This window comes from Brachyistius frenatus, unplaced genomic scaffold (genome assembly GCF_029030835.1).
Source record: "Brachyistius frenatus isolate BFR_SWC_R1_liver_20210118 unplaced genomic scaffold, ASM2903083v1 Contig_21, whole genome shotgun sequence".
NCBI lineage: Eukaryota > Metazoa > Chordata > Actinopteri > Embiotocidae > Brachyistius > Brachyistius frenatus.
This window is the reverse complement of record NW_027210620.1, coordinates 1,656,086-1,680,111: the sequence shown is the minus strand read 5'-3', so window position 1 is coordinate 1,680,111 and position 24,026 is coordinate 1,656,086. Positions and strand designations below refer to the sequence as shown.

At 48.4% G+C, this 24,026-nt stretch overlaps 3 protein-coding genes across 5 annotated transcripts; 2 read left to right on the top strand and 1 right to left on the bottom strand.

Moving 5' to 3' along the window:
- The first annotated feature begins 2,158 nt into the window (after nt 1-2,158).
- Nucleotides 2,159-11,568, top strand: LOC138619699 (uncharacterized). Of its 2 annotated transcripts, XM_069696355.1 has the most exons (17): nt 2,159-2,291; nt 3,430-3,536; nt 3,666-3,805; nt 4,040-4,200; nt 4,356-4,514; nt 4,612-5,104; nt 5,710-5,808; nt 6,400-6,490; nt 7,075-7,298; nt 7,431-7,673; nt 7,799-7,897; nt 8,147-8,340; nt 8,463-8,637; nt 8,971-9,127; nt 9,231-9,384; nt 9,887-9,998; nt 10,136-11,568. In XM_069696355.1, exons 1-17 carry the CDS (start codon nt 2,271-2,273, stop codon nt 10,309-10,311), a joined length of 2,805 nt encoding a protein of 934 aa, XP_069552456.1. In that variant the 5' UTR covers nt 2,159-2,270; the 3' UTR covers nt 10,312-11,568. The 2 variants fall into 2 exon arrangements, with proteins under 2 accessions (XP_069552456.1, XP_069552457.1); XM_069696356.1 differs by lacking the exon at nt 9,887-9,998 and having other exon boundaries at nt 10,136-10,223.
- A 2-nt stretch (nt 11,569-11,570) lies between these two features.
- abcf2b (ATP-binding cassette, sub-family F (GCN20), member 2b) lies at nt 11,571-17,627 on the bottom strand. The gene is made up of 15 exons (XM_069696360.1): nt 17,480-17,627; nt 16,422-16,584; nt 16,045-16,257; nt 15,620-15,802; nt 15,220-15,391; nt 14,759-14,854; nt 14,549-14,651; nt 14,265-14,360; nt 13,616-13,735; nt 13,363-13,452; nt 13,139-13,249; nt 12,978-13,040; nt 12,654-12,782; nt 12,356-12,559; nt 11,571-12,241 (listed from the first exon to the last, which is right to left on the bottom strand). The coding sequence occupies exons 1-15, from the start codon at nt 17,576-17,578 to the stop codon at nt 12,125-12,127; spliced, it is 1,959 nt and encodes a 652-aa protein (XP_069552461.1). The 5' UTR covers nt 17,579-17,627; the 3' UTR covers nt 11,571-12,124.
- A 487-nt stretch (nt 17,628-18,114) lies between these two features.
- chpf2 (chondroitin polymerizing factor 2) lies at nt 18,115-22,439 on the top strand. Of its 2 annotated transcripts, XM_069696358.1 has the most exons (5): nt 18,115-18,649; nt 18,814-19,104; nt 19,732-20,296; nt 20,464-20,646; nt 21,152-22,439. In XM_069696358.1, the coding sequence occupies exons 2-5, from the start codon at nt 18,833-18,835 to the stop codon at nt 22,424-22,426; spliced, it is 2,295 nt and encodes a 764-aa protein (XP_069552459.1). In that variant the 5' UTR covers nt 18,115-18,649; nt 18,814-18,832; the 3' UTR covers nt 22,427-22,439. The 2 variants fall into 2 exon arrangements, with proteins under 2 accessions (XP_069552459.1, XP_069552458.1); XM_069696357.1 differs by lacking the exon at nt 18,115-18,649 and having other exon boundaries at nt 18,716-19,104.
- Nucleotides 22,440-24,026: the final 1,587 nt, after the last annotated feature.

Sequence of the window (24,026 nt, the reverse complement as noted above, 5' to 3'; positions counted from 1 at the left end):
CGTCAAAACCACAACGTTAACAAATGACGCCACTTCCGGTGACGAGTTCAACGTAAAGGCGCTTCGAGACGCGACAAGCGCGCGAGACGCGTCAAAAACTACGGAGGTAACATTTCAAAGCGAAGTTAAAAAACAACAACATTTAAAACACGTCAAAATATTACATCGGCGCGTGACGCACGTCTGGATTATTTCGAAATACTATTTCATACCATTATTCTGAGGATAAATTAATCCAAATTCCGGTTTTCCTCGGATGATTTCTGGGAGCTTTCTTGAGACAGAAATCGCGGCGCATGCGCAGACGGCGATTCGCGATCTGGGAAGGCCTTCCTGACGTCTTTTTTTCCGTTATGTTGCCCATGACCTCCGAATAAACAAGAAAACGCTTCAAAATCAAACAAATGTTTTGCTTTTTGTTTTTTAATGTCACGTTGAACTTATGAGTCGAGGAGAAGAAGTGTGAGAATTTGCCACTTGACTGCTTTTTAATGTTTTAATGTGAGATTTTTTTTTAAATATATATATATATATATTAATCATGAAATGGTATATTCATCTATAATGACATTTTTGTTTGTTGCAGTCCTAATCACCAAACTGTATGATAAATCAGAATGGGGTGTTTTTAAAGAAAAAAAAAAAAAAGAGAGAAAAATAATATTTTCTTCACTGCTTATTGCTTTTTATTATTCTATTATTATCTTATTGCTTCCTGTATGCTGCTGTAGCGGGGGAAAAAATGTCCCCTTGGGGATTAATAAAGTAACTACCTAACCTAAACCTAACCTAAATGATCACGCTAAATGATCATAGCTTTACAATCTGTGCATCATATGGCAATCCCTACCCTTTGTCTCATATGTTGTTTGTTCAAAATGTGTGAGCACAATGAAGTGGCTTCAAGCTGTCACATATTTCACATTATTCATGCCTGCCAGTGCTCACCTCTCCAGCCCTACTGTTCCCTTCTCCACCAGCAGTTGTCTCCAGCACTTCCTGCTGTTCTGAAGTCAACTGATCATCACCTGCCTGTACACCTGCCCCACATTTATTACCAGTCCCCTGGAGTGCACTTATATTGCGCTTTACACAGTGATAATGACTTGTTTCTGGTTTTTTTTTTCTGTGCCTGCCTGTTTGGCTTTTTGGACTTGCACTTGTCTTTTTTTTTTTTTTTTTTTTTTTACTTTAGAATATCTAGTTGGACTTAACTATTTCATACAGGCTAAACTAATTGCCCTCTTATATATCTGAATAAAATACAACACCTTTTAAAATACTTTAAAGATTCCTGTATTAAGTTGTGATTTATGTCGCTGTTCAGATATTTTCTATCTACTCCGTTCACCTGAGACTTTATCTAACTTAATTAAGACACTTCTATCTCCTCTGATGTCACCTGCTATTCCTGCAATTGCTCGTTTCATCGTAGTAACAAAGGATTGCCATAGTAATTTCTAAGTAATCTTTACACTGGCATGATCTCTGCATTCACACTTTTAACCCATTTTGAAAGATTTTCCTCAGTAAAATGGCAATCTGTGGTTTTATTTTGGGACTCTTATCCATTTTTCAGTTGCTTAAATAACCTTAAATAACCTATCCACATCGCCTTGCACATGCAACTTGCCAAAGTTGGCTAATATTGTGCAGCATTATCAAGTTTGCAGAGTAAGAGTGACCCCTACCGGTGGCCTGCTGCTACTGAAAGGAGAATTTAGTTAAACGTAATCATAATAATATAGATAATTTCCACCCCCTTCTTCTTCTTTATTTAAAAAAAAAATAATTTGGTGCAGTTTATTAATTTATTACCTGTGATTTCATATTGAAATAAATTGTCTTAGTGATGTTTTTGACGCATAATTTACGGTAAAAAAAAATAAAAAAAATAGATGTACACGCTTGTCCACGGATGATGAGGGGTTATTTATTATTATTATTCATTATTGATAAGGCCAGCGGATAATTGGGGTTCGGATCTGTCTATCACCGTGACGTCATCCGATTTGTGGGCGGACTTGTCGTCTCTCCGCGGTGTTGATTGGCTGCTTTCTTGTTGCTGTGCTTGTCAATCTGCAAGTCAAAGGAGGGGAGGGAAAGGGGGGAGGAAGGAAGGAAGGAGGTGAGGGAAGGAGGGAGGGAGGGAGGGAGAGGTCAGTGTGCAGCAGATCTGCTCCACACACACACACACATCCAGGAAGTCAACAAAGTTGCTCAAATTAATATCGGTCTCCTTCTGCAGCAACCTCAAAAGAAACGACGGCATGAGTTCCGCCGCCTCTCCGGTAAGCTCCAAAGGACCTTCCCCGTCTTTCGACGTGAAGCTGTATTTGCATTAAGAATAAATAAATAAATAAATATATATATATATATATATTTCGCCTTGCTAGCTGCGTTAGTTTTTTTTTTTTTTTTTTTGAGCCTTCAGCCATTTATTCGCCCTCAGCTAGCCGCTAAGCTACCGATGCTAACGGTGTTTGTTGACAGCCACCTCGCGACCAAACAACAACATGCGTAGCATTAGCTGCAGGCTAGCTGGTTAGCTGTTGTCAAGTTTCAATTCGTCGTGTTTACGTCGAAGTCGCTTTACGTTCAACACCCCCCCTTTTCTTTTTTCTTCTTTTTTCTTCTTATTTTAACGAGGCTGAGAAAACTGCTGGAAACTTTTTTAAGGAACTTAAACGTTAACTTAAGAGTCGGGAGAGTTTAAAAGGACGAACGGGGCTAATAACGTCCTTGTTAAGCATGTAGAGCACATTTTATTATTATTATTATTATTATTATTCTTTTTAATTATTTATTTTCTGGTAAAAAAAAAAACCAAAAAACTGCGTTTGTCTACGGATGTGATAAACTATTAAAAAAATAATAATAATTAAAAAAGATTGGAAAAGAATATTAGTAAATATTGATATATATGTATGTATGGTTAAAGGCACCATTATACCCCCCCCTCCCCCCATTAGACTTAACATGAAATCCAGCTTCAAGTATAAATACAACAGCCCAGCAATAAATCCTCCCTTTGTAAGGATTATAATGTTCAGCGGTTATATTATATAATCTAATTGAGACATGTGGTGATTTGTTTCAAGTCATTTTGTGCACTAATTTATGCTGCTGTTGTCCTGGGTTACATCGAGAGGCCTTCCTCCTATTGTGTGTCAGCCTGATTCATTTAAAAGGGAGGAAATCAAATATTGTCAACACTTCTTTGTATATTCTATGACAGTCTGATTATGTCTGTATAGACAGACAATTGTGATATCACCTGTTTGATATTTGGCCTTATGGGTCACACGATGATGCCAATGCAACTGGTAAATTAGAAAAATATGCCTTTTTTTTTTCTTCTTTTTTTAACGTGTCTTGTTGATTTGTTAGACAGCCGTTGTGTGAGCTGTGCTCGATCTTCTTCTGCAGACTATCGGGGAGTTAGTCCTCATCCTCAGTGAGATGGGTTTCACGGAGGAGCAGATACAGGCGGCGATGCAGGCGGGGCATTTTTCTGTGCCAGAGGCAGCAGAGTGGTGAGTGGTCCCAGTCGTCCTCTTCAATCCGAGTCAGCAATCATTTAAATGCTAACATAATGTCCCTTCAGAGAGTAAAAGACCAGACCTTTCAGTAAATGACTTCTCCCTCTCTTTGCGTGTCGACAGGCTCCTGCAGGGTCAGTACCCACGACACAGGTTGGTGAAGCGGACGTCACAGCCAGCTGAGACGGCGTTTTCTGCTTTCAACCCTCCCAAAGAGGCAGCGAGCACATCTGAGTCACATTCGTCTCCCACTGACAGCGCAGGTAACACACCAAATATCAAATCTGTTTTTTTTAATTATTTATTGTCCAACAGTTGGACCACTTTCAGTATAGATTTGCGTGTGTGTATATATATATATGTTTAATCTCCAGCTGTAATATCCTCTAAACACGACTTTGTGTTCATCACTGGAGTGTTTTGAGTATTGCCGGAGGGAATGGGATAATAAAGCGTGCAAAATTTGTCTCGTTACGTTTTCTTTCCGTCTTTAACAGCGAGCCCTTCTCTGGTGCTGAGGCCGTCCCAATCAGGCACCCCGACGTCGGATCCGCCGCCTGTCGAGTCGCGTCTCAAACAAGACAAGAGTGACTTCGAAGACAAAGAAAGGCAACGTGTTGCTGAGGAAGCCAGAGCAGAGAGAAGACAAAAGAAACAGGTCAGCAATACTGGAAATAAAAAAAAATAATAATAAAGGACATTGCTAATTCAGAAGGATCTGGCAGTTTGTTTGAAGGACATTGTCAAAGTCCAGCGTTTTGATTTGTAGCTTTGGAAGAGGACGTTTTGTCTGAATGTTGTTTGTACCTCCAGGAGCGCGAGTCGGTGTTAAAGCGGATCGCCGAGGATCGGAGGAGCTTGCAGGAGAAGAATCAGACCAGTCCCGCCGCAGAGACGTCTCCTCCCGGTGTCCAGGGGCAGAAGCTTGGAGGAAAGCCTCAGACAAACGTGGATAACAACTGCGTACTCATGGTGAGGCGAAGAGGAACCGTCACCCCGACCATCCGCGGGCGAGTAGGTACAGTGAAATTTCAGCCATTCAAACAGAACTATTTGTGCCTTCCTGCAGATCCGGCTGCCGTCCGGCGAGTCCATGCGCGAGCGCTTCTCGGCGGACGCCCCCCTGCGCAGCGTCGTGGAGCACATCGCCGGGCGTCACCCCTCCCTGGCCTCCTTCTCGCTCCTTCAGGGTTTCCCGCGGAAGCGCTTCGGGGAGGCGGAGCTCGCCTGTTCCCTGCGCTCTCTCGGCCTCACTCCAAACGCAGCGCTGTGTATTCAGACCACTCCTCCAGAGACGCCTCAGGATCCACCGAGTCCCGCAGCTCCACCGTCAGCAGGTCAGGCCGAGCCGTCTCCGTGCGCCGAGCCTGCGCCTCCTCCTCTTCCTCTTCCTCTTCCTCCTCCACCACCGCCACCCGCACCCGTCCAGGAGGAGGTGCTGGTGGGAGGGCCGGACCCCGTGTTGCCTCCTGTGCTACCCAACCAGCTGTGGGAAGAGGCAGTGAACTACGCGGGGATACCTGGAGCTCCTCCTTCACTGTCTGGGCCCTCTCACTTCTGGGGTGAGGGCTGAATACCTTACATATTGTACATTCACAAGAATTCATTCGTTCTGAATTGCCATTTCAAATTTCAAAACACACATCAGCCTGTTATTAAAAAAAAAAATTTTTTTTGTTGGATTCAACATCATTTAGTGATGAAGATCTGTATTGTAATGATTATAAGAATATTGTTTTGTTTTTTTTTGTCACTAAAGCTTCGTTCTGGGAACAGTTGGGAACAAAACTCTGTTGCTGAATTCAACCAAAATTGACCCAGAATCTGAAAGTAAACTCATTTGAAAGTCAGATTGTGTTTTCTTTAATTTTCTTATTTGTCTTCCTGCACTTTGATGCTTTTTAAGATCTGTTGGACGTTTCTTCTGACATTTTTCTTCACACAGAGTTGTGTGCTTCAGTTTTTTTTTTTTTTTTAACTCAGAACCCCAAATATTTAATACTAATGTTTTGTTGTTGTTATCAAGCTACTGGGACTCCTTCCTTCTGTAACGTTAAACCTCTTCCCAGTTTGCAGCCCTATGGGCTCAATTATCTGAACGAAAAGAGAGCTACACGTTATTTAAGCGTCTGCGGAGTCACTTTGTAACAGTCCCGGTGTTCGACAGGGCGAGGCCAGAGGTTGGTTGCCGGTAATGCCGAGGACGCAGGCGTAGACATCGACGAGGACCAAGAAGGAGAAGAAGTACCGCCTCTCCTGCTTAACGGTACGCCATCACTTTGTGTGGGACTGTTACAGATACTACGTCTTCATCTTTGGAGACCTTTTTGCAAAGTCATGTCAGAAATTGCATAAATCGCCGAGCGATCGTTAGACTAACTGGCCTCGTAATGTATGTCACATTTAAGAGAGATTAGGATTAGGAAACGATGTAGGTGAATGGTCCTTTCTGTCGTAAACGGAGCACAGAGCCGCTCAGCTCCGCCAGGGAGAACTAAGTTCTCTTAAGTGCTCGCCAAAGTTGGTCAGCCAATCACATCGAGTACGTCGGGGCATGTGGCTGACGCAGTATTCTGACTATTGGCCGGGCCGGAGAGCGAAAAGAGCTCATTCGCAGTCGAAGCCAGTTCAAGGAAGATCAAAGATTCAGGAACGAAAGATGTTGATCAGAGGTGTGTGACATGAAGTTCATAGGTTGCCCCCCCCCCCTCCCCCACTGCAAGTTAAATACAAATGCAGCATGGGATTTTAAAACTGAACAGGCCGGTGGATGTTAGTGACTACTTTTGAGTTTGAGCTTGGCGGTATCGGGAATATCTGCATGGGTTACAGTTGTCTCTTGTGAAATTCTCCGCAGGAATGCCCAGGCTGCCTTTCTTTCCAGAGAACAGGATTCGCGGAGGATTTGAGCCTCAGCACCACTGGCCACAGCAAGGCAACCGACTCAGGTAGGTGTCGAGTCAGAACGGCACCGATGTGACGTAAGAGCGCCTGATGAGGCGATTTCTATACAATTTGTACGCATTACGGGTGCAACTTGGGAGTGTCTCGTAAATAGATTATTGGATTAGTTTAAAGGTGCCTCAGCAGGAGGGCCACGACGGTGGACTTTAAAGCTCTACGGTATTCAGATGTTCCCGTTATATCCTGATGTCATCCAAACTGAGGCTGTACAGGTTTTAGAGCAACGCCCCCGTTAACAGCCAGAGAAAGGCACGAGTAGAGGAGAATAAAAGATACGACATGAAGAACAGTTGTTGAAAACAGTCCCCGCGGTTACAAATGTCACGTCGTGCCTCGAAAATAGCTCGTGTATTCGTTTGGTGTCCGAGCTCGTTGCGAATCGGTTATTTAAAGTGGCTCCGAAAAGGTGAAGCTGCTGAACACGGGGCGGCGTGCGTTTTATCGGTGTACGGGAGCATTTGGACACGGTCCCCTTTTGAAATACAGAGTGTGTGTGTGTGTGTGTGTGTGTGCGCGCGCGTGCATGTGTGTGTGTGATAAAGACCGGTTGTGTACCTGTGTGTCTCAGAGAGGCCCCACAAGAGGAAGCGGCCGCCCCCGTGGACGCGGGAGGTCCGGTGGCGCCCGGGGCTGCGGGTCTGGCCGCAGTGGAGCGTCTGCAGAGGGCCGCGCAGCAGGAAGACCCCCACGCCTCCCAGGGACAGCCGTCGCCCCCCAAAAGACCCTTCAGGACACCGAACGTGCCGTCCCTATGTGCCTTGGCCACCCGCGCGACCGTCCACCTCATGACCGGTGAGAGAGCGCGAGAGAGGAGAATGTCCAGTTCCCCGGTTTCTCACCGATCTCCCGGGTAACCGCCGCGTCTCAGTTGGCTTTGTGTACTCACCGCCGGGGGTTCTCGGCTCCGTGTCTTCGCTCTCTCAGCTCCCAGCATGCAGTACAGCAGCAGTCTGGCATGTCTGACCCCGGAGCTCGCCGAGCTCCTGCTCAACCACATGTCCCGCGAGAGGCTGCTCCGTCCGCGCACGCTGGAGCTCTTCTTCGGCTGCCCGATGCAGAAGTTCGTCCTCAACTGCTACCCGTACTCCACCAACGAGCTGCTGCGGCAGCTACGGGCCTTCACGGCGCTGAAGCACCTCAGTCTCGTCAACTCGCCTCTCATCACGGGTATGAAACTTTATACCAGGATGGGGCTTCTGGGTTTTTGTTGTTTTTTGTCTAAACGTTTGCAGCATGTTTTGGTTCAAATTCCGCCTGTTTTCCTTCATTTAAACAACGCTGTCTCGTTCCAGACTCCGGCCTGTCGATCCTCTCCAGCCTGGTCAAACTCCAGCACCTCAACCTGGCCTCCTGTAGCAAACTCACCGACTCCTGTCTGCAGCATATGACAGGTTGGGCTTGTTGTTTTACAATCAATCAGTCTTTTGAACAAGGCTCAGACTGTAATTAGAGAGAGGAGGGGGGGGGGGGGGGAGGGAGGGAGGGAAGTAACAGATTACGTAACGCCACATAACGTGCGGTCACACTAACGGTACGGCGCAAAGAACGCCAGATCTCCAAATAAGCCGCTCTCGGGTTCAGCCGAGTCATGCTATTTCGTGTGAAATCGACACGTTCTCCTTCCGCCGGATGTCTCGAAGGTTTGAAGAGCCTGTGTTTCCTGTCCCTGGACCAGACCAAAGTGACGGATGCCGGGATGGTGTCGTATCTCCGGTCGGCTCCGTCCGGCCTCTCTCAGCTCAGCCTGAACCAGACGGCGGTGACCGAAGCCACGCTGGCGGTGCTGCCCGCCTGCGTCCCCCAGCTGCGACTTCTCAGCATCAAGTACACTAAGGTACTCCAGCTCTACCAGCAGCACCCCCCCCTCCCCTCCCACCCCCCCTCCCACCCCCACCCAGTACACTCCACTGCTTTCTCCTGACACCTTCTTGCCTCGCTGTTATTTGGTTCTGCCAGGTTAAAGATGTGACAGCTCTGGCAGAGATGGTCAGTCTGCAGACTCTCAACCTGGACGGGACGAGTGTGACGGAGGGGTCTCTGGAGCGCCTCGCCAACCACCCCGTCCTGTCATCGCTCAGCGTGGGAGGAATCCCCGTACTCGATGGCGACCACGCCCTTCAGATCATCTCAGGTAAACGATAACTAGAAACTAAAAGTCATTAGAACTTTTTTTATTTTTTTGTAAAAAAGTTTTTTTTAGATACTGCTGCTTCTTTTCTTATATCGACGTCCGCATGTCGATCAAATCTGATGCCGTCGACTTGTGGCCAAACCACTTTGTTTGTACGTTTTTAAAGAGGTGAGTAGGCACTGGGGTGGGGGGGGGGGGAGGGGGGGGGTGAAGCTGCAAATGATCGTTAAAGTTGTCTGAATCCGAATCGGGTTCGTCAGTTGACAAACGAGCAGACAGACGGGAGTGAAGCCAAACGCTCGAATCTGTGAGGATTTCTTTCTTTCCTCTTAGGCCTAAAGCTGACTCAGCTCACCCTCCCCGGGCGCCACTGTGTGACGGACAGCGGGCTGTCGTTCCTCTCCAGACTGTCTCTGCTCTCGGAGCTGGACCTGACCGACTACACTCAGGTCACAGACCAGGGAGTCGGCCACCTCTCCACCATGACCAGGTCAGTCCCGCGCTGAGTCCGGGGCCGCCTTCCTCCCGCCGACGGCTCCCCGCCCGATTCAAACCGGGACGCTGACAGGAACGTTGTGCTTTACCTCGTGTAGGTTGAAGAAGCTGTCGCTTAGCAACACTCAGGTGACGGACGCCGGACTGCCCTCCCTGCGAGGCCTGCGGGAGCTGCAGGAGCTGTGTCTGGACCGGACGTCGGTCACCAGCCGAAATGTGGCTGAGCTCGTCACCTGTCTGCCGCACCTGCAGGTAGTTCGTTCGCGATGTTCGTTCATCTGTCGTTTACACATTCAACACTGGTTTTAACCCAAACCTGGTTTAATGACTTCCCCGGACGTTTAAATTTCCAGGATTTTACACCGCACGTACAGATACTATTCTCATTTAAGTAACTGCCAGGCTTCACAGCATTTCTATCCACATTTATTGGGTTTTAGCACACCGAGATCAAACCCTGGGACAGGACAGAACTCAATAAATCAAGAGTGTGAAATTGTGAAAATAGAGGATTAAATGTGATTTAAATGGGGGGGGAGGGGGGTCGGAACATACGAGAACCCGTTCTGCCGACGGCTTTTAAAACCAAAAGGTTGAACCTTAATTTGTACGCGTGTCCACTCGACGACCAGCTCATTCACCACGCGTACCGTTGAGAAAAACGTTATTATGCAAAATGTTTGGCTCGGCAAAGCAAAGTTTTCACGACAAATGATTTGTATGCCTGGCACTGTGTCTGGCTGACGTTCTCCAGGTGTTGGGGTTAGCCAGCACTGCGGTGGGCGACACCGTCGTGAGAAGAGGTTTGATCCACTGCAGTCAGCTCGTCAAACTGAATCTCAGCCGCACACGGATCACAGACCGCGGTAAGGTCCGACTCTTAAAATAAATTTAAAAAAAATAAAAATACGGTCTTCGTTCATCCGCCTCTGACGCGGCACACATCTTTTTTTTTTTTTTAAAAAAAGCATCTCGTGTGCATTTTTCTTACCTTCTCCTGCAGGTCTGAAGTTCCTGAAACACATGCACCTCGCTCAGGTGAACCTGGACGGCACCGGCGTGAGTCTGATGGGCATCGCGAGCCTCCTCTCCTTCACCAACATCAGCAGCATCCGAGCCAGCAACACCCGCACCGTCGCCCCCGACGACGTCTCGGACGAGGAGTGGGAGGCCCAGTGAGCACGGACGTCGGCCCGGCCGACGATACACTCCGCCCGAGCCCGGCCGCCGAGTGCCCCCCCCCCCCCCCCCTGCCGTTCCACCTCTCGGGGGGGAAGGGGGGGGCCCCCACTGAAGACGCGCCGCGACCGGGATCATCTGGAAACGGCGTGAACTCAAAACGCTCCTCCTACTTTGCACTGTTTCAACTGGAAGCTCGTGCCACTAATCTGTCAATCACGCACGCTAAGTTTGAAACCTTTTAACGGAAGCCATGTGTTTACATATATATAGAATCAATCAGTATTCTCACACACACGCAGACTGCAGCCCCTCGTCTCTATGGAAACGCTACCTAATAGCTTTAAAGCTTCATGTGCAGCCTTATTGGTCGGAGAAACCTGTTGTTTCTTCAGCATGCATTTCCAGACCGTAACGTCCAACAGACATATCTAAAATTATTAAATTAAACGGTCAGTTCAAGCAGATACGGTTGGTAATATTTTGACGGTATGTGAAGGCAGATTGTCTTCCAGTAATCCGTTACCCGTCTTGAACCCCAACTTTGACTTGTTAGCTGTATTCATGTCATTTTGGATTTATCTGTACAGGCAAGTAGTGGTCCTCCTTTTTTTTTTTTTTTTTTTTCTTAGCTTGAATATTTTGATGCTATTAAATTAGTAGATGCAGCAAACACTAATGCAGATCCACTGCATGTAAAGTCAGAGCCTGACTTCAACTTGAATTTTGAAGCAGATACCCACATTGATATTTTAGTTTAGAAAAAAAAAAAAGATTTCCTTAATAGTATCGTTTTCAAAAACCGTTAAAAACTAAAATGAGTTAAATACTAAAATACAATCTGTTGAAGCAGGACAAGAAAATATTGATTGGTTTTCAAATCCTAAAAAAGAAAAAAAGAAAATTGTTTTCTTTCAGCTGCGTCCTGGCGATGCGCTGGCCTCACTTTGTTTCGTCAGTGGCGGTCGTTTTAGTTTTGCCAAGAAATGCCAATGTTTTCTGGAGAGCCCGGCCATTTTCAGCTACACGTGAGCAGCGTACACAGCGAGTAGCGTGGTGACTGTAATGTGATGTAGGATCTATGCAGCCATGAGGCTCACAAGACCAAACCCAAAGCAACTTCTTTAAAATCATGTTCGCGTTTTTCCGTCTTGTTTACAGAGATGTAAAATAGTTTATTTTCCCTAAAAGCATTTTGATTTTTGGATACAAGCACTGTATTCGTTACAATTAACAATAAAGTCTCCTCAATCTAAATGTGCTGTTTTTAATGTTCCGTTTATTCAGACAAATCTTTTATTGCATTACATTGTTAAATAAGGCAGAACTGCTCTTTTACGCGGGAGGAGGGAAGGGGGGAAAAAAAAAAAAAAAAGTCAACTTTTAAATATCATAAAATATGACCTAAAAGCTGCTGCGTACATGTTGGGAGAAAACAGAACATTTGGAAAAATAAAACTTTTCTATGACGACAGCACAATGGAATGCATTCCAAAATGCACCGAGATGCTTCAGGTGAATCAGCCAATCAGAGTGCAGCCTGAGGTGACGCGAGACGGCGGGAGGGGGCGGGGGAGGTGGAGGAGGAGGAGGGAGGGGGGGGGGGTGGCGGCGGCGGCGGCTTTGGGCCAGCACGGTACAGCACTGTCGAATCGAGATGGAAATACCGTACAACATGTACAACAGATGTGTCCAATACGATGCATAAGAGATTGTTTGAGTTCTTGTTAGAACATTTCCTTCGCATCCTTCTGCAGCTTCCAGATCGAACCCACGATGCAAGATAAAGGAGCGGCTTCGGCGAGATGCCGCCTCAGATGTCGTGCGCTTGCTTTTCGATCTTCGATTTCAAATGCTCCTTGTACGCCAGGATGTCCCTATTCCACTTGGTGATGGTTTGATTCTCGCACACCCAGATCTCCTGAGCCACCTGCAGGAGAGGAGGACGACGATCAGAACAGCGGTGGTTCCGACTCCTTCAGATGAAATCCTCAAGCGACAATTACAAATCAAATGATACACACACACACACACACACACACACCTGTTGAATTAGCCTGAAGTCGTGGCTAACGAGCATCATCCCACCATCAAACTCGTTGACCGCATCCGCCAGCGCGTCGATGGTCTCGATGTCCAGGTGATTGGTCGGCTCGTCGAGGAACAGCATGTGGGGGTTCTGCCAGGCCAGCCAGGCAAAACACACCCGGCACTTCTGACCGTCCGACAAGTTCCTGATCGGACTGACCTGGAAGGAGAGTCGCGCGTCGCGTTTAGAGACGCGGAACAAACAAAAACAACCGGGCAGCTGGTATTTTGGTGGAAGACGGTCCCCTTCGAACCTGCTGTTTTCCCGTGAGGCCGTAGCGACCGATGATCTTCCTCATCTCCTCCTTTTCTTTGATGGCGGGGAAACACTTCATCATGTACTCCAAAGGAGACAAGTCCAGCTCCAGCTGCTCTGTCAGATGCTGTGAACGCAATGTCGGGAGGATTTCATTTAACTGCACGAGCTACTTACTTCAAAACGCAGCGACTGAATACGGTGAAACCATTGCAACTACGTTTTTTTTTTTTTTAAACACAACTTTTGTCAAAATGACGACTCGGGATTCTTGAAACGTGCGGACTACCGTTAACCGTGCCGTGGACGGGCTGAGGTTTACCTGGTGATATCTGCCGATCTTGACGTGAGAATGTTTGCGGATCATGCCGTCGGTGGGAAGGAGCTACGAGAGAGAGAGAGAAAAAAAAAAAGGGAGAATAAATGGGGACTGCTCTGCAGACGGCTGCAAGTTGGTGCTGGTTAACAGGTCGATAAATTTACCTCTCCCATAAGCAGCTTCAGCAGAGTGGATTTCCCTGCTCCGTTGGGTCCCACCAGGGCCACTCGCGTGTCCAAATCAATACCAAACTCCAGGTTTGTATAAATGTGTGGCTTCGGGAAACAAACAAATCAGTCAGACGAAGAAATATATCCATATTTTAGTGGAAAAAAAAAAAAAGCAGCAGCTTTTTTTTTTTTTTACTCTTGATATTAACTGTACTCACTGTGTTGTCACTGTACTTGAAGCTCACGTTCTGAACCATGATAACGGGGGGAGGAATCTTCCCACAGGGAGGAAAATAAAACGACAGCGTCTGGGGGGGGAAACGGGAAGGTGTTAGTGCCGGGACCGGACGACCGCCACGGACCTTAATTCCTCAAAATGACGCGTCACCGGGTTAAGAAGTCTGCAAACATCTGCCTGACGAGTGGTCCCCCTCCCCTCCCCCCCCCCCGTCGCGCGTGACATCACGGTACCTTGTCGTTCACAACTTTTTCAGTCAGGCCGGACGCCACCATCTTCTGCAGCGTCTTCTCTTTGCTCTGAGCCTGTCGTGCCAACTTTGCGGAGCCGTGACCGAACCTGGCGATGTAATTCTGGAGGAGAGAGACACAAAGAAGCAGGAAGTCTTGATTTTTTATCGACGACGAGAGAGAATAATGATTGCTTCATAGAAACTTCTTGTCATGTTGAGAAACAAAACAGATGCGCGTTAAAAAAAAAAAAAAAAGGGTTTTTACCTCCAAGAAATTGTTTAGCCGAGGTTGTAAGCCACCTGCAGCCTAACGTGATCACGTTAGTTAGCTTTAGCTGTGTGAAATTATAAACTGTAAAACACGGACTATCATATTTTTTTTTTATTCTTTTCAACAACTTAACTGAACCAGAGAATGCATTTTTGTGACTTTTTCTATCAGGATAAATAAGGATGGCTCCGAACTAGGCAGCCATGAGGAAATGTACACAGTTTACTAAATCTTGTCTAAAGCCAACTGGTTAATTTCCCGACAGCGACTTTGATCAAATGGGTTTGGATGGACGTGGGCTCTTTAGAAATCCTTTACTGGGAACCACCCCCATCACCTGCAGTGAAAACGTCACGCCACTTGGGTGTCCCTCATTTACCTTCATGTGTGTTATCTGGTCCTGTTCCCAGTTGAAGCGCTTCATCTGGTTCTCCTCCAGCTCCTCTCTGGTCTTCACATACTGGTCATAGTTACCCTTAAAACAAAAATAGCTTGGCATGGTCATCCAACCGGGTGTCACAGAGACATGATTAGTAACAGCCCGCCCGCGGTTTCCATATTTAGCATCATGAGGGCTCTTATCGCTCCATTCAAAGATGTACTTTCTAGGCGCGTTTCCCCTCCTGACACCGCGCTGCGGTGGATTCAGCCGAGTGCTCCTACCGTGTAGTATTTCAGTTTTCTCGAATGCAGGTGGATGATGTTCGTGCAGACGCCGTTCAGGAAGTCTTGAGAGTGCGAGATGAGGACAAGGATTCGCTTGAACCTGGCAAGAACCAACAGGTTGATCAACACACACACACACACACACACACGGGTGCACAGAACATCAGTTTGGACTATTTTAAGAGTTGAAACGGGGCGCAGACGTACGACTTGAGCTCCTCCTCCAACCACACGCAAGCATCCAGGTCCAAGTGGTTCGTAGGCTCATCCAGCAACAGCATGAAGGGCTTGATGAACAGGGCTCTGCAAAGACAAAAGGATGATTATTAGAATTTGTAGTCAACGTGATAAAACCCCTGTCACTATGAAACTTCTTTTCTTTTTTTTTTTTGACAGCATGAGTAACACATTTCAGGAGGGCATCCAAATATGGACTAACCCTCTTGATGGGTGTTAATGCCTCTTACATTGGACGACTTAATATTTGCCGATTTAATATTTACTGTGGACACCACATCGCTCACACACACACACACACACACACACACACACACACACACACACACACACACACACACACACAAAAGGGGCTGCAAATTCAAACCGACGCAGAGACCGAGGAGACCGCGCGTCACTGAAAGGTGTAAATCAACGCCCTTTGTCTTTACCTGGCCAGAGCGACGCGCATCCTCCATCCTCCACTGAAGTCCTTCAGCTTCTTCTGCTGCATGGCAGCGCTGAAACCCAAACCGTGGAGGATCCGGGAGGCTCGCACCTCTGCTTTGTCCGCATCCAGCTCCTCCAGACGCTCATACAGCTCCATCAGCTTCTCGCACTCGGCTACGCAGGAGGTAAAAGATAAAAAAAGGCATTTTACCAGACAGCCTTTTTAATGCTCAATTTCAACTCATCGAAGTCGGCTTCCCTCCCAACAACTCGCAGCCGCAGCATTTCTGTGTTTTGATGCCTTTATTGTTTTAGTCAAATCCGTGTCGCTGCTGCGGCAATTCGACTCCCCCCCCCGTTTGGTTCATACCGGCACGGTACCGTATATTACGTGGAACTCACAGTCTTCAGCCGCAAGTCTCTCTGCCTCCTTCTCCAGCATAATCCTCTGTTCGTCCACTTCCATGACACACTCCAGAGCCGTCTTTTCGCTGGGGGCCATCTCCCGGGTCAAGTGGTAGATATCTATGTGCTCTGGAATGGGGATCTCGCGATGCCCAATGGCCGACAACAGCATGGATTTTCCTGTCAAACAAAAGCACAGAAGAAACTGAGCGTTGCTTGCGTGCGACTTAAAATAAAACCACACTTATAACTGTCGAAAATGAGCAGCGGCTGTTGTCTTTCAGCAAGTTTAGTGGAACAATAGTGTAGGTAAATGCAGATTTTCACGTCTAAGAAGTGTAAAGGTGCTAACGTGTTGGGGGTGGGTGGAGGATACTGTGAATGGAGATGCCACCGACCTACAAACAGAAGGAAGCGGTTACCTGTGCCGTTAAGGCCGATGAGGCCGTAGCGTCTGCCCGAGTTGAGCTCCAGGCTGGTGTCCGCCAGCAGCTCCTGACCGTGGAAGGTGAGCGACAGGCTGCTAATGTGGACGTCGGTGCTGTTGGGGTGGGAGGCAAGAACGCCCGTCACCGCCCGAGCCTCCGTCTTGGCCAGCTCAAACTCATCCAGCTCCTTTGTCAAATTGACAATACCTGTCCCAAACAAAACAAGAACAAGGGGAAAAAAAAAAAAAAAAAGACTCCTCTTGAAACTTTTTTGCACACATGTCCAGCCAGGTTTAAACAAAATGGAAAAAAAAAGGGTATGCCAGTGACCGAGTACCACTAAAAAAAAAAAAAAGAAGATAGCCACTTACCATTGCTCTCTGCTCCATTACGCTCCTGGGTCTCCGGTTGCTCTAGTTGTTCACCATCCTCACCTCCTTCATCGGTTTTCTTGGTACGCTGGCGGGCTTTAGCAGCCTCCTTCTTCTTAGCTGCCTTCTTCTTTGCCAAGTCAGACGGCATTGTTGTGCAAGGCTATTCCAACAACAAACAAACAAAACAAAACAAACAAACAAAAAGGGAAGACACGGATCAACGACCTCTTTCTCTACTTGACACCACGTTGTGTCAGGAAAAGCGTTTCCATACCAAAATAAAAAGGTAAAAAAAAGAACCACAAAATGTTGTAATCACTTTTTCAGCACACATATAATCGGGAGTATGAATCAGGGGTAAAAAAAAACTAAAAAAAAATGACTAATCGCTTCCGGAAAGTGGCTTGAGGAGGAACCTCAGCACACTTGCCGGTTTTCTATTGTAACGCGCCGGTACCTGAACTCACCATGAAGCTTTCATCTCAACGCCGACACACGTTAACAGCAAAAAATAAAATAAGGGGCCTCATCGCGGTGAACGATACAGCCCGATACCAAGTGATCACGGTGGTAATTCGTTGTGTTTTGTTGAAGTTCTTCCACGGTGGCCACCTGCCCCGCACGTTGGGCTCGTCACCGTGTAAACGCCTGTTCGCGGCTAACGGTGATGCTGCTAATATTAACGGTACATTTTTTTTTTGGTCACTTCGCAGAGAACCGGCAGACGACAGCGAGCTAAAACGGTCGCGTCAGCCGATTCACCTTGAATGACATAACACGGGGGGAAACAAATAATAAAATTCATTAAAAAATAATTTAAAAAAAAACAAACAAAACAAAAAAAAAACTCGCCGTTCGGTGCGTTAGCCTTTTGCTAAGCTAAACATCGTTAGCTGGAACCGGCAGGCCTTAAACGCAAGGCCCGACTCGCTTTAAGACAAAAGTCTGAACGTGGCTACCGAGTGGCTTTTTAAGCTCGAGTGTATTTTAACACAAGCCCGAGTACGTTACGCGTTAATGCCGCGGTTGTCAGACCCCGCCGAGGCCGCTCTTACCTGGAATAACGAACCGCTGGTCTCCGGAGCACACCGACGTCTCGTGTCCACTTTTCGCCGGGTGGATGTAGCGACTCGCCAAACCGCCAGACGGACCATATATGGTCATGATGGGCGGCGACAACCAGAAAGTAGCCTCCTCTTCTCGTGGGACCGCAGTAAAAGTCCCCTCTTTACGCCTAAAACAAATTTTAATTTGTTAATTACTTTTAAAAAAAATAATCCATTTTTACAGCTGGGACTAAAAAAAAAAATATATATATAAAAAAAAAAAAAAAGACAAGGGGTCGTCCCTTAAAAAATTGACGGTTTAAATGAAACTGAGGCAACGACGCGAATGAGTTTTAATTACCACCGATGACGTTTTCCAAATGTATCTTTTTTCCACGACGTCATAAGGACCCACGTGTTGCTACAGTAACCAGACGTTCACATATACAACGTGGTGTTATTGTAGTTTCTGGGGGGGGAAAAAAAAAAGAAGTCTTTTTTGAAGCAGTCCTTTAGTCGCTGATGACGAGGTGATGCTGCAGCTGATGAAGAGGAGACGGACGCTTGTTTCTTCACTACGTGCGTGCGTGCGTGTGGCACTACACTTTTTTTTTTTTTTTTTTTTTTTTTAAGAGGAAGTGAAGGAGCTGACAAAAAAATGGACGACGTAAGCGCGGCTCCGCTCGATGCCTTTTTTAATTTTTTTTTAATTTTTTTTTTACCGGAATGAGCGATGAAGAACCGGGAGATCTCCGCCGTCGTGTCAGCGCTGTTCAACGGAAGATGGACTCGTTAAAAGCGACGGACGCGATGCTAAAAGCTCGCTAGCTCTGACGTTTCGTTAACGTTAACCGGAGCGATTACGATTTTTTTTTTAAAAATGACAACCGGCGGTGCGACCGGCTGAGGTTGCCCCGGGGCGGCTGTAAAGTCGTAGTAAACGTTAATAATGTTAAACTATTTGCAGTTATTCGCTCTTTCCGACGAACAACAACAACAACAACAACAACCCAAAAAAAAAAAAAATAGTTCTTAACTGGTAGCTGTGTTTTTGTCCTTGTGACGTCATCGGTTAAACTGCATCTCTTATAATTTGCACGTGCTGTAGTTATAATCTTGTGGTTTATAAGAAACTTTACTACCTCATCCAATGGGACACTTTTTCTTCAGTATTTAATGGTAATTTTTCCACAATCCTAGGCTTGTTTTTTTCTTTTTTTGGGGGGGGGGTATAATGCGTTAAAGCTACGGGGGGCAGGAGTGTTTGCACATAAAACGCTCTGTTAGTCGTTTTTTTTTAATTTTTTTTTTTTAATTTTTTGTCCTTCCCACTTCCACAACAGCCTCATCAACTGCCAAGATATGCGTCTGTCCTCGTTTATGGCCCTGTTCAGGCCTGCTTTACCCCTGATCCTCGGGCTGTCTCTGGGGTGCAGTCTGAGCCTGCTGATGGTGTCCTGGACGCAGGGGGACACGGACGACTCGTGTCGGGATGAACTGGGCAATGGCAGGCTCTTCCTGGGCAGGAGAGATGCCCAGAGGGACTCCAGAGACGGAGCTGGAGATGAAGACTTCCAGCCACGGGTAGTGCCCTACCACAAGGACCCCAACAAGCCTCACAAGAAAGTCCTCAGGTGAGTGTGTGTGTGTGTGTGTGTGTGTGTGCAAGGTGTCCACGGTGTCCACAGCCTGAGAGAGGTGGGTATAGAAAGGGGCTTTCAGTGAACATAAACATATGCAGCCGCTGACTATTTATGTCTTCAAATGAAACGACAGATTTGTTTAAAGACACACATCTCGCGGCTCCAACCGGACTTGCTTTAAGACGCTGCTTTAGAAACCAGGATTGGCGTTACTTAATTCTCTATTTAATAGGATTACATTTAATTCTCCTCCACGGTAATTTAAATGTATTCAGTCCTATGTGCAGTATAGGTGGCCCGTAGATTCGAGATTATTGCTGCTACATCACCCCCCTCCCCACTCCCTCCCTCCTTCCCCCACACTAATAGCTCAGATGTGAGGACCAGAAACTGTTAAGAGACTTCTTTGTCTTTTTCGTGTCTTGTTTAAAAGCCCTGCAGCTGAACGATGGCTGCGGAAAGAGTCACATAATCAGCATGTTGTAAAGGTTTTATTGTTTGTTTAAACATAATTGCAGATCATTAACGCCTCGGTCGCTCGCCATTAGAAACGCTCCTCCTTTCTTCTGTTTGTGCTTTGATGTCCTCTGATCCCTGCGTGTCCGCCCTCTCCTCCAGAACGCGGTACATCCACACTGAACTGGGCATCAGGGAGCGGCTGCTGGTGGGCGTCCTGACCTCTCGGGCCACCCTCAACACGCTGGCCGTGGCGGTGAACCGCACGGTCGCCCACCACTTCCACCGCACCTTTTTCTTCACGGGCCTGCGCAGCCCGAAGGTGCCTCACGGCATGACCGTGGTCGCCCACGGCGACGACCGCCCGGTGTGGCTGATGTACGAGACGGTGCGCCACCTCCACCAGCACTACGGCTCGGACTACGACTGGTTCCTCCTGGCCCAGGACGACACCTACATGCAGGCGGACCGTCTGTCGGAGCTGGTGGGCCACCTGAGCGCGGGCCAGGACCTCTACATGGGCCGGGCGGAGGAGTTCATCGGCGGGGAGGAGAAGGCGCGATACTGCCACGGAGGCTACGGCTACCTGCTGTCCCGCAGCCTGCTGGCCCGTCTGCAGCCTCACCTCGACACCTGCCGTAACGACATCCTCAGCGTGCGACCCGACGAGTGGCTCGGCCGCTGCATCATCGACTACCTCGGCCTCAGTTGCGTGGAGGTGCACCAGGTACGAAACGCGGACTTAATGCGCGGACACCCGAAGAGCATTTCTATCAGTTTAATGCACTTCTTTATTTATTTTTTGTGATAAATGTCCACGCCGCTAATACTTGTTTTTTTTTTCTTTTTTTTCCTGTGTGAATGGGGGGGGGGGGGGTGGGTCGGGACTCGCAGGAGATGACCTACCGCTACTTCGAGCTCGGGAAAAACGCAGACCCGGAGCGCGAAGACGGCGCGCAGTTTAAAAACGCCTTCACGGTCCACCCCGTGTCGGAACCGAATCTGATGTACCGCCTGCACAAACGCTTCAGTCAGATCGAGCTGGAGTGGACTTACCAGCAGATCCAGCAGCTGCAGGTTCGTTCGAAACACTTCGCGGTGTGGTTTTTGTTTTGTTTTTGTTTTTTTTCTCCACGCCTACAAACAAACACGTTTCACCTGTGTGCCTCGCATCTGACGGGACGACATCCAGTTCTGCGGGAAAGTACACGGTTCGTTCCTCCTTCTCCGGCTCGCTCTCGTTTTTGAGCCGAGGCAGAAATTCTTGGCCGGTACGACATTTCTACACGTCGGGGAGCCGGGATGACGTGTGGCGCGTTTTTCTTTTCTTTTTTTTGTTTTTGTTTTGAAGCGTTACATTCCAGCGGCATCTCGTTCTGAATACGATCCGCCCGAGAAGCCTTATTATGTAGTTAAAGAACCGGCTAATGACGGTTCATTACGGTTGTTTTGATGTAACGTACACCACGGAGCCGTCGGCTGTATCGCGTCTTCGCATAGTTCAGACACGGCTCCCCTTTGTGCTTTTTATGTGACTTTTCTTGTGTGTGTGTGTGTGTGTGTGTGTGTGTGCGCTCATCAGGTTCAGATCAACAACCTGAGCGACCTGACGCCGGAGGGCAAGGCCGGGGTCACGTGGCCCGTCGGGATCAACCCCCCCTTCAAACCCAGGACCCGCTTCGAGGTCATAAACTGGGAGTACTTCACGGAGGAGCACATCTACTCGTGCGTCGACAGCGCGCCCAAGTGCGAGATGAGGGGCGCCGACCGCGCCGACGTCGGCGCCGTCCTGGAGATCGCCGTGGAGCGCCTCAACGAGCGCTACCAGCCGCAGCTGCGCTTCCGCAAGCGCCGCCTCCTCAACGGCTACCGCCGCTTCGACCCCACGCGGGGCATGGAGTACATGCTGGACCTGGCGCTGGAGGCCTACACCCAGAAGGGCCACAGCCAGGTCATCGCCAAGCGGGTGAACCTGCTGCGGCCCCTGAGCGCGGTCGAGATCATCCCGATGCCGTACGTGACGGAGGCGACGCGGGTGCAGGTCATCCTGCCCGTCACCGCCCCGGACCAGGACTTCGTCGGCAACTTCCTGGACATGTACGTGATGAACACGCTGGACACCCACGACAACGTCCTGCTCACCTTCCTGTTCATCTACGACCCGTTCGACGCCCAGCGGGTCAGCCAGACCGACGTGTTCGCCGGCATCAAGGCGATGATCGGCGAGGTGGAGAAGCGCTACGGCGACGTGAAGATCCCGTGGATCAGCGTGAAGACCGAGGTGCCCTCGCAGGTCAAGCTGATGGACATCATCTCCAAGAAGCACCCGGTGGACACGCTGTTCTTCCTGGCGAGCGTTTGGACCGAGGTCAACGCCGACTTCCTGAACCGCTGCAGAATGAACGCCATCAGCAACTGGCAGGTCTTCTTCCCGATCCACTTCCAGGAGTACAGCCCGGCGGTCGTCTACCGCGACCAGCAGCCCTCCGCCGCCTCCTCGTCCTTCGCGTCCGAGTCGCTGCGGGACGGCCACTTCGACCGGCACGTCTTCGACGAGGCCTGCTTCTACAACGCCGACTACATGACCGCGCGGACCAAGATGGCCGCCGACATCCTGGACAACGAGGAGCTGCTGGAGAGCATGGACGTGTACGACATCTTCGTGCGCTACTCGGGCCTGCACGTGTTCAGGGCCGTGGAGCCGGCGCTGATCCAGAAGTACGTGCGGCGGGCGTGCAACCCGCGCTTCAGCGAGGACATCTACCACCGCTGCGTCCTCAGCAACCTGGAGGGTCTGGGGTCGCGCTCGCACCTGGCGATGGCGCTGTTTGAGCAGGAGCAGGCCAACAGCACATAGCACCAAAAAAAAAAGGTGAATTTTAACACGTTTTGTTAAATTCACCTTTTTTTTGGGGGGGGGAAGAAGTCAACCGAGATATTAAAAAAACAAAACAAAAACAAAAAAACCCAGCACCGCTTTGCTCGAGGACAAAAGCAAGACGAGTGCCGTTTGCCTGAACTTAACAGTCGAGATCTGCTTTTGTTAAAAAAAAAAAAAAATAATAAAAAAAAAACCCTACCTGCCCGGTACGGCAACACGTGACTTCTACTGAGTCTGTAACTTGAAATGTGTCTAGACGGTGACGAACGATGAGTCACGGAGGCTCGACGTACCGAGGAGCTCCTGATTTATTCTCACAGGAGGCGAGCGCCAGCGTTTCCACTCCCGATTCAAAACAAATATGCAGGTTGGAGGGGTTGTGTGTTAAAGAAATTTAAAAAAAAAAATGAACAAAAGGCTTTCATGTGTTAATAACGAATTGAGCTGTAAGTCGTCCTTTTGTGAGGATCTTTAAAAAAAAAATAATATTACTGGAAATGAGCTGAAGCCATCGGCTGCCTTTTTCTTTCAGATATGTTCTTTTCTTCTTCTTCTTCTTTTTTTTTTTAAAAGATGTATTAAAGAGTGATATTTCCACTCAAGAGTCGTTTCTTCATTCATACTGCTCAATGTGTGTGAAATGACTTGTTCCAGTTTCATTGGGCGAAATGCTTGAGCATGCTGTGAACAGTTATTCCTGGAGGTACCTGGTATATATCTGGTATATATCCTCGACAGAGCTGAAGAAAAGGCAATATATGGCAGGGAACTTAAAAAAAAAAATCATATTTCATTATGCTCGTATTCAGAATAAAATATCTCGTCGTCCTTCTTAGTTTGCCTAAAAGGTTTTTTTTATTTTTTTATTTTTTTACTGCAGCGCCCGGAGGCAGTGAACAGTTTGTTCCGAAGCGGCCCGCCCCGCCTCGTCTCCCCGCATTAAGTCAGTACATCTCCACCCCTGCCCGGGCCTCCCTGACTCCTGGCGAGGATTCAGCACACATGTGTCCTTTTCTTTCTTAGGTGGGGAGGTGGGGAGGGAGGGAGGGAGGGGGGAGAGGAGGTTGGGGAGTGAACCCGGTGCCCAGAGGGAGGGTCGTCTCTGCCCAGCCGAGCTCCGGCCGGCCCGTGGCAGGGGGTGGTTAAAATCTTCACAGCGAGATGGTTGGACGGGGCTTGAATGGTTTGCTTCACGCAGCCTCCTCCTCCTTCTCCTCCTCCTCCTCCTCCTCACTGAGCACCATCGCCTCCGTCTTCCACGTGCGGGTCAGTCTGCTCCGGCGGGGTTAGGTGCTGCTGCTGCTGCTCCTGCTGCTCCTGCTGCAGCGGCGGAGGAGTGAAAGAGGCTCTTTCTGAGGTGGGAGCGGGGCTGCAGGACGCGTTTCGGCGGCGTGGTGAAAAGGCCTCCACCTGCTTCCTTGCGGTGGAGTCGGTGAACAATAAAACGCCTTGTCAGCCACCTCGGAAGAGAGCCTCGCGCATGCAGGAAATGTAACCCACCGGCGGGCCGGAGCACAAAGTCAACAGTTTCCTAGTGCAATGTGTGTGTGTGTGTGTGTGTGTGTGTGTGTGTGTG